Raw genomic sequence first — 9688 nt, 5'->3', positions numbered from 1 at the left:
AAGTCATCATTGGTCCCATTTATCTGGAATTCCTAAGCTACATTTGCTGGGCCTGCAGGAATTAATGTAATGGAGAACACCAGCTTTCTATCCTTTAACTAACTTTTTGGATTTTAGGCTTCCTGATACTTTAAGTGTGTTGGGTATACTCTCACAAATAGAATTTGAGTCCTATTTCTCTCTCTGTGCCTAGTTTCTCCAAAATTTGTAAAGTATTTGTGAGTATTCTTAATTCATGGCAATGTGTTTGTTTGCATATAGTTAAGCAGGATTGCCAGGACTGCTCAGGGAGAGAGAAACTGGAAACCTGGCATGCTGGCAAAAGGGCAAGATTTTCTTACCGATCCATTGCTGGCTTCTTTCTCTCTGTGCAAATTGATTAAATATAAAGTAAAGGCCAGCATTTATTTGTTGTGTAAAGTTTTAATTAATTGGTTTAATAATAGTAAGAGCTTAAATGAAATATTTTGTCAGAAAAGTAGAACATGTAATGCTTTTAGTTCATGTGACTTTAGCAACCTTTGGAAAATAAAGATGGTTTTAAAGATTATTGGTAAAATACAATTTTCTTCAAATTGTAAACATGTGGTCTAAATTATGCCCAAATATTAGGTTTGCTAAATGCTTTAATGTCATAAGCTGCTGCTTTGACTTTTGAAAATTGTTTCACTTGCCTACTTTCCAGCTAGGTAAGGCCTGAGGACATGTGGAGTTGTTCACACCCTAGCTATGTTGTAAACAGTCAAATCTTATCAGAACATAACTTGCCAGGTTTTATATTAAAGTTAAAATTGCTAAGAGTCACCACTGTAACATGCAATAAAGACTGCTAGAAACAGTTTTACATGGAAGATGTGTAAAAACAATAGAACGTTTTTGTGTTTTTAAAGGTTACAAAAGGATTTTCTTCTTTAAAATTTCTGAGACATCATTATGGCAAAATATATAATTTATGATAATCTGGAATTCGAAAATAAACTTCAGTTTCAAAATTGTCTTTCTTAATGCTTGGCTTTCTGGGTAGATCAGAGGGCCCCTCGAAACATCCAGAAGAGAGGTAAACAGGATTATTTTATGTGTAGGTACATGGGATTGCCAAAATGATGTTCAATCTTCTTTAGGTTATATTTTTGTGAAAATTACTAATATATATACCAAAATTATATCGGATTTCTATAATTCTAATGTCTAAGTATATGCTACCAATTACAATTACAATTATGTTAAGTCATGGTAAGCCACAGAAATAACCAAATTTCCTTGTATAAAGCTACTAACCCAAGTAAAACAAAAAGATTAATTAAATATCAAGAAAATACTTTCATGTTAAACCAGCTAATACTGAAATTGTTTAAAATAGTTTATAACCAACGCTTGATCCCATGATCCTGGGAAAACAAAGCTTCACATTTGGTCACCTGTCAGCCATTTAAACATTTTATAAAGGGATTTCATTCAATTGTTACTTCCATTACATGTTTTCTGGTTATATGAAAACTTTCCCATGCAAGAGGGCAGATGTTATAACAGTAGATTATTATGCTACAGTGTATTTTCACTAGGTAAAGAAAGCTTTTTATGCTTTGAATCTTCTGCAAACATCAGAGAGACTGTCCTTGCCATCCACACTACAACAAAACTTTGGGACCTTGAACTTTGCATTCATGGTCTCGCAACTGAGAAGGGTCCCTCAGCACTCTTGGAGCTGTGCACCACTGGGACTGTTAAGGTAGTACTAACCAGGGAATTTTTTCCAGAGAAGAGGATGGCATCCTTGTTGTGAACAGCTTTTCCCAAGTTTACAGATTAAGACTTCTACTATCATTAAACTCTTATCTTTGAATATTTATTTCTTGCTTATGTTTCTACGAACAAGGGAAGTGGAAAAGGGGTCTGTTATGTGCCCTTATAGGATATACATTATTTGTGAAGAAGTTTGTAGCCAGCCTTATACATGGATAACCTTATACTTTGATAGAGAAAAGATGAAGGGCCAATGTAGGTAAGAAACTTTAATGGTACATGCAGTGCCTCATAATCAGTCAAAACCAAAACATTGGTTCACTCCTCTTACCAACATTACGGATTAAAGAGAGCATTGCCAGTAGGCCTACATTCTCCTAAAATGGCATCATTTGTTAGGTCTTTTTTTTCAAGGTTTAAAGTAAGGGAAAGATGATTAGAAATGTATCCCTCATGATAGGTTCTATGGCAAATTCTACTGTAAAGGCTACAGTTACACAATAGCCTTTAAATTCTCTTGTAACGTTATAATAGAATTGGCTAAACAGAGAAGTATATGTGCAGCTGCTGGAACTTGTGGCCTATGGAGAAATACATCAGTGGAAGATTATAGAAACTCAGTGCTGGAGGATTGATGAAGAAATTGGTTGATCAAGTGAGTAAGCTCTTTATCTAGCTCATTCTTTGAACTATTTGACTTTAGGATGTTTGGTTTATGGGGACCTTGAGTAAGGAACATGCTCCAAACTCTTGGTATTATCTTCCCAACAGTTACAGTAATAGTCTCCCTGGTGTGCTATATTCTATCAAAAGGTTTAAAGATTGCATGCAGTGATCTCTAGAATGTCATATGGTCTCTCTTCAACTGGAATAACAGGAGCTGAAAGAAATGGGCAACCATGAGAACACCATAACATATAAATGATGTGCTGAGATGGGAAACCCAAAATGATGGTAACTGAGAGTGATGCTAAGGCCCTAAGTTTTGGTTACACCCTCATCCAAGTGAGAGCCTGACCAAAAAGGAGAATTTTTTAAAACAAAATTATGGGAGGCCATCGTTTTGAACTGAGCTCATGCACTAGGCCACAACAAACCAAACCAAACCAAAATGGAGTGGCTCATGCTAAGACTTTAAGGAAACACATAGATTCTAGAACAGACCAGGTTTTGTTTTTTCTCCAGCAAATCTCTGTAAAAAAAAATTTCTGACAGCATAGGTACCCACCCACTGAAGCTCCCATTAAATCTTTAATCAAATTCATTTTCTTGGCTGGGTATAATCGCAGCACTTTGGGAAGCCAAGGTGGGCGGATCATGAGGTCAGGAGTTAAAGACCAGCCTGACCAAGATGGCGAAATCCCCTCTCTACAAAAAAACAAAAATACAAAAAAGTTAGCTGGGCACGGTGATGGGCACCTGTAATCCCAGCTATTTGGGAGGCAGAGGCAGAGAATTGCTTGAACCTGGGAGGCAGAGGTTGCAGTGAGCCAAGATTGCGCCACTGCACTCCAGCCTGGGCGACAGGGCAAGACTCCGTCTAAAAAACAAAAATATTATATCCTCTTGCCTAGAGAATATCAAGCTTCAGGTGGTCATGCACCAAAGGTTCCAGCCAGTTTCAGGTGAAGACACCACCCCTGGCCATCAAGAAGCTACCCTGACTCCACTATACACAATAGTGCAAGAGTTCCATGATCCCCAGTAGGTTGGGACTACATCCCAAGCCAGCATGAAGCAGTTATAAGAGAAAACCATCAGTCCCTCTGCCTCCCATACAGATTTATGGAATTACATCTCTCAGGCAGGAGATGAGGGAGGAAAATAGGGTCTGGAGGCAGGGAACATAAGGCTGATTCACACTTCGGCTGTGATAGGAAATATCTTCTCCATAGTATGTACGCCATAAATGACTTTGTAACTTTACTTCATCCTTTCCATGTACAAAGGGCAGACCCAAAGTAACCAATAGAATCCTCTAGGGGTATTTAAACTCCCCAGAATTCTGTAACAGGGCCCTCGAGCTCTTATGCTTGGGCTGCTCCCACACTGTGGAGTATACTTTCGTTTTCAGTCAGTCCCTCCAGCCCTTCCTTGCTTTGTTTGTGCATTTTGTCCAATTCTTTGTTCAAGACACCAAGAACCTGGAAACCCTCCATCATTAACAAAATGATATTATATTATACACACTTGTAAATTGCTTTAAAAAATTTACTTAAAATGTCATGTCTTTATGCAAGTGCATGTTAGTCAGTAACATTTACAGCTAGTGCTCGACTTACGACCCCGATTGGGACCGGTAGACCGGTCATAACACGATTTGGTCATAAGTTGAGTAGGCTATATGTACAGTTGAAATGGTGCACGCGGAGATGGTAGTGCTGCCGGAAGCTGGTCCGCACTGTCGTACGTCCAGCTGGGCAATGTTTGCGCTGCCAGACGCAGAGCAGTCGTGGCTAGCGATTGTGGTCATAAAGTCAAATGGTCTTAAGTTGCATAGGTTGTAAGTCGATCAATACCTGTACTGGCTACCTGGTGTTTCTTTGCATGGATGGAGCATAACTTAGTTACTGTGTCTGTTCTTGTTGTTGGACATTTAGATGTTTACAAGTTTTGGTTGTCATAAACAATGTAAAAACCTTGTGGTGAAATCTTTGCATATATCCTTAATTGGTTCTTTAAGGTAAACTTTGAGAAGTAGAAATGCTGGATCAAAGTTAATGCACTTTAAAAATAGTGTTGTCCTATGTCTTGACAAATTGCTTTCTGGGAAGGTTATGTCAACTCATATTCCCAGGAGCAGAGAAATTGGCCCTGTTTTTAAATAATGCCAGTGAAAGGATTTCTGTAATCATTCACTACAGGCAGAATTTAATGTCTGTCTCCTATAAAACCCGATCTATTAATTTAGCTATTAACATTCTACAAGTAAACTAGCATTTCAGCTAGTATACAGTCATTGAGGCTTAGATCTGCTAAGGACATTGCAGTCATCGGCATTCAGAACTTGACAGTAAATCATAATAGTGATAATTAAACTCAAATTTGAGTGACTTTGGCTAAATGCTTTAATCTCCATTACTTTTAGTCACCTCATAAATGGATGTAATAAGAGAATCTATACTATAGAGTTGTGTGTAGATTAAATAAGATAGCTTATATAAAGTGTGTAGCACATGGCCTGGCACAAGAGAAAGTGTATAAAATGTTAGTTACTATATTGACTAAGAAAAAAATTATTGAAAGTCAAGCTAATCTAGAAATAGAACAATTCTAAGTAATCTACATAGATTAGACATTCAAAAACATTGGCTGAACTAAATTGAATTTGGGGGGATATATCAAGTCAATAAAGCTTTCTGACACCTGAGTGAATGCAAGACCTAGTTCCACAGAAAAGTTGTAAGGAATAGGAAGATGATGAGGTATGGTCTTGTCTTCAAATAGTATACAATCTAGTAAGGGAGATAGGGCAAATACCAAGAAAATTAGAAGCACTAAAAAAGATTAAAGGAGGGATAAATCCCTTCTATCTCTGAAGATCAGGGGATATTTTATGAAACCGTAAGTGGCTTTTAAACAAGTCAGAACTTAATAGTAAATGTATGGGGAGAGCATTCCAGGAGGAGAATGTACCCAGTAGTTTGAGAAATCTTGGGCTGTGTGCAGAATTACCCAGTTGACTAGAGTAAGAGGATCCCTAGTGAAAGGTAGATCAGGTCAGGTATAGTGGGTGGAATGGTAGAGGTTGTGAGTGCCTCCAGGACAGAGATGGAAAGAGAAACTCAGGAATCTATGAGGGTGGTTCAGATGTGATATGATAAAGACCTGAATAGGGAGGTGTGAACGTTGAGATAGAGTTCGCAGGATTGGGGCATCATTAGGGGAGCTTTCCAAAACTCTGGGTCCGCAATTAGCTCTTGCTGTCATCTCAACAACTAGCTGCCTCAGCCAATTTGCATAACTCTCTTGGGGTCAACATCTTCTTTCCGCTTTCTCCCTTCCTTCCTTCTTTTTCTTTTCTTTTTTCTCTCAGCTGAGTCAGAGGTCAAAGTAAGGGCAATAAAGGTGACTCAAAGTACCCTTCAAACATGGTGTAAATCTTATGCTTCTTGATTAAAATAATACTGAGCTGATGTAATAAGAGGACAAGAGTGGGGTAACTTCTCTGTTGCCTTTTGTTATTGCTGGTTTTAATTAGATTTTTTTTTTAAACTTTTCATTTTGGAATAATTTTAGATTCATAGAAAAGTTCCAGAGGTAGGACGAAGAATTGCCATCTACTCATCTACCCAGTTTCACTATGGTTAACATTTTAAGTTACCATTATATATCTATCAAAATTAAGATATCAGCATTACATATTACTGTTAACTGAACTGCTAACTTTCTTTGGATTTTACTAATTTTTCCATTAACTCCCCTTTTTTTGTTCTGGGTTCAATTCAGGGTACCACACTGCATTTAGTTGTCATGTGTCTCCCCAGTCTCCACTAGTCTGTGACAGTTTCTCTGAGGCTTCCCTTGTTTTTCTTTACCTTTGCAGTCTTAAAGAGTGTTAGCCAGATATCCTGTGTAATGACTCCGGTCCGGATTAGTCTGATGTTTTTTTTCATGAGTAGACTGGGGTTACGGGTTTTTGGAAAGAAGACCACAGATGTAAAGTCCCTTTCTAGTCAAATCCTATTAGTAGGTACATGATATCCATTACAGTTTAGAAAGTTGAGTTTATACTCACTTACTGTGTGTCTCAATGTACTATGTCCCTGTACAATGTCAAGAATTCATTGTTTTTTGCTTCTTCACCTTTTTTGAGAGAATGATGGATTTGTAGGGAAAATGCAGTGAGCTTCTGGGGTATTGGGACTCAAGATGTAAGAGTTGAAGTTTATGAGTATTAGATGTGGTGGTAGACACTGTTGGGCCCTCCTCCAGGCTTCATTTTCCTCTGGGTGCAGCCATCTGCAGCTGTTGCAAGTGCTGCATCTGATAGCTTTACCTGTGACTTTCTCTGGGAAATTGTCCTTGGCTGAGTAAGCCACCTCACTCTGAGATGCTTGAGCAGTTAATACCCCCTATTTCAAGCCCTGAGAATTGGCCAGTGACAAACTCTTTGTGAGTATAAAAGCCCAGTTCCCTTGCCTTAGAGATGCAATATATGGTCTTGTTTACAGCCCACCCCTGCCTGAGGGTGCGGGCAGTCAGGCCAATGCTTGACATTGCCTGAGACCCTTGCTCAAATCTGTTCCTTTCCCTAATTTGGTTCTTTGACTCTGTTAGTGTTCTTCTCTTAAGAACACTTCCTCAGTTAATCATTTGCAGCTGAACAAATCTCTCAGACTTGGCTTAGGGAAACTGGCCTAAGACAGACACATGCTCATAAAAATGTGTTAGCCTTTGAGAGTGCTCTGTCTAGCCCAACACTCCACAGCCTGGGAAGAATTCAGTTAAATTTTATATAATGCTTCATTGTTAGAGGTTACTCAAATCCTGGTTGTTTTCCTATAGTTGGAATTATAATTCTGAAAACATTACTCGTGTATAATGAAAAGGATTAATATTCGTAGGATGCTTATTATTTGGATAGGCTATGAAATAACCACTCTTAGTCTATCAAACTGTTAACTGGTGTGACACTGTGGGGAGAACAAAACTGGTTCTCTAAATAGTTGCCTTTTTGTATAGTCATGAGTGGCCTGATTACTAAGTGTGGTGCTGTGGTTACACCAGCTTCCCTGGGTATATCAGAGCTCAAACTATTCTTATGGCCACATACAGGGAGCCTACGGTTCAAACGTTATAGCTCCTGGAAACCAAGCAGCTTCATGTTTTTCTCCCCAGAGTCTGTGTCTTGGCAGCCTTGGGTTTATCTAGGAAATTGGGAACTTAACATCCCTTAGAAAAATAGTTTGAAATCAGGTAGAATTAGATAATCGACCCATGTTAGGTTGCTTCAAGTCAGGATTATAAACATATGTTCTAAATACAAACCAATAGAGTCAAAATAAAATTTGGAGGTGAGGAAAGGGGTGAAATCAGAGATGACTTTAAGATTTCAAACCTAGGTCATCATGAGTTTATTCTCTTTATGAAAGATTAGCTGGAGTTTTAAAAGTCTGGTGATTTTTAAATCCTAAAGAACAGTATAGTTTCCCTTCTCCCTGTGGAGTTTTACCCCCTGCTCCTCTGGTCACCTTCCCGATGGATCCCTGTGGTGCCAGCAGGAATGACCTGCTAGGGAATGCAGCAAGCTCCCAGGGCCTTTCTGCTGCTTCCTCTACCACTGTATTTCACTTGGCTTTCTAAATCACTCAGCGCCAGGTAAACACTACAGGTGAAGAGTGGTGAAAGGGAGCGCTGATTACTGAAGTGGTCTGGAGAGGGAAAGTACTGGTCGTCACATGGACAAACTTCATTGTTTTCTAAAGATGGCCTGGAAGTAGACTTTGCCACTGCTTCCTCCACAAACAGCTCTTCGTAACATGGGCCGCATGAAATCAAAGCAAACTTTCCCATTTCCTAACGTATATGAAAGTGAGAAGCAGCATGAGAGTGAAGAACCCTTTATGCCAGAAGAGAAATGTCTACCTAGGACGCCTTCTCCAGTTAATGTCAAAGAGGAAGTGAAGGAACCCCCAGGGACCAATATTGTGATCTTCGAATATGCACACCACCTGTCCCAGAATATCTTGTGTGATGCCTTGCAGCAATGGGCATGCAATAACATCAAGTACCATGACATTCCATACTTTGACAGTGAGGAGCCTTGAGGCTGTAGGATGACAACACTTTGTGGAGGTGCTAGTTTGAACACGTGCAACAGCAAAACCTGGTGTGCAAAAGTACAAATAACTATCTGGATTTCAAAACGTGTCTACAATAATATCACTAGTGTTAGAACACCTAGGATGAAATGCATTTGAAGAACGTCTACATTAACAGCAATTTCTGTTTAGTTTTAGGTTTTAGTCATCTGAAGGGCTAAACAGAGGTCCTGTGACACCCAATAATGAGCTGTATCTCATAGCACTTCTTCCTAAGTAATGGCATCACCAAAGAAAATGCTAAGGAATAAAAACTGCCCCAAATACTAAAAAAGAAAAAAGAACAGTATAGTTTCAGGGAAAAAAAGCTGGAAATTTTATTGTTTTAGGCTTCTCTAGAGGACAGAATTAATAGGATAGATGTATATATAAAAGGGAGTTAATTAAGGAGTATTGACTCATGATCACAAGGTGAGGTCCCACAATAGGGGACTGCAAGCTGAGGAGCAAGGAAGCCAGTCTGAGTTCCAAAGCTGAAGAACTTGAAGTCTGATGTTCTAGAGCAGGAAGCATCCAACATGAGAGAAAGATGGAGGCCAGAAGACTAAACCAGTCTAGTCTTTCCATGTTCTTCTGCCTGCTTTTATTCTGGCTGCACTGGCAGCTGATTAGATGGTGCCCACCCAGATTGAGGGTGGGTCTGTCTCTCCCACTCCACTGACCCAAATGTGAATCCCCTTTGACAACACCCTCACAAACACACCTGGGAACAATACTTGGCTTCCTTCAATCCAACCAAGTTGACACTCAATATTAACCATCACAGTTATTTACTAGGAACAAATTCATTGTTTCAAAGACAAACAAGATGAAAGTAGAAAGGTTTATTCTGTCTCATTGCACTGCTGGATAATGCAGCCACAATTAAGAAACAAAGGCAAAGGAATGATTACTGCAAGGAAGAGGATGGAGGAGCTATGTGGAGGACTAAAATTTGATAGGATGTTGGGTTAGGGAAGGAAAACACATAAGTAAATACTAGTTACAGGTGATATTACAGTTCTTGCCTTATTAGGTGGTAAGTTCATAGGTGTTGTATTATGTAAAACAATGCTTAAATTGAATATATAAGCCATAAATTGAGTTTAAACTAATTCTTCTCAACTAAAAGAGAAAGAGAT

The 9688-nt window shown here is 39.0% G+C and overlaps 1 protein-coding gene across 1 annotated transcript; it reads left to right on the top strand.

Annotated features, from left to right (window-relative positions):
• The first annotated feature begins 8146 nt into the window (after nt 1–8146).
• Nucleotides 8147–8529, top strand: LOC108282362 (small membrane A-kinase anchor protein-like). The gene has a single exon (XM_017498271.2). It carries the CDS (start codon nt 8226–8228, stop codon nt 8511–8513), a length of 288 nt encoding a protein of 95 aa, XP_017353760.1. The 5' UTR covers nt 8147–8225; the 3' UTR covers nt 8514–8529.
• Nucleotides 8530–9688: the final 1159 nt, after the last annotated feature.

The sequence above is a fragment of the Cebus imitator genome, unplaced genomic scaffold, assembly GCF_001604975.1.
Source record: "Cebus imitator isolate Cc_AM_T3 unplaced genomic scaffold, Cebus_imitator-1.0 Scaffold239, whole genome shotgun sequence".
NCBI lineage: Eukaryota > Metazoa > Chordata > Mammalia > Primates > Cebidae > Cebus > Cebus imitator.
Note: the sequence above shows the minus strand (reverse complement) of the source record. Positions and strands in the feature narration are given on the sequence as shown.

Coding starts and splice junctions, on each gene's coding strand:
- LOC108282362 (XM_017498271.2), top strand. CDS start 8,226: ATGGGCCGCATGAAATCAAAGCAAACTTTCCCATTTCCTAACGTATAT.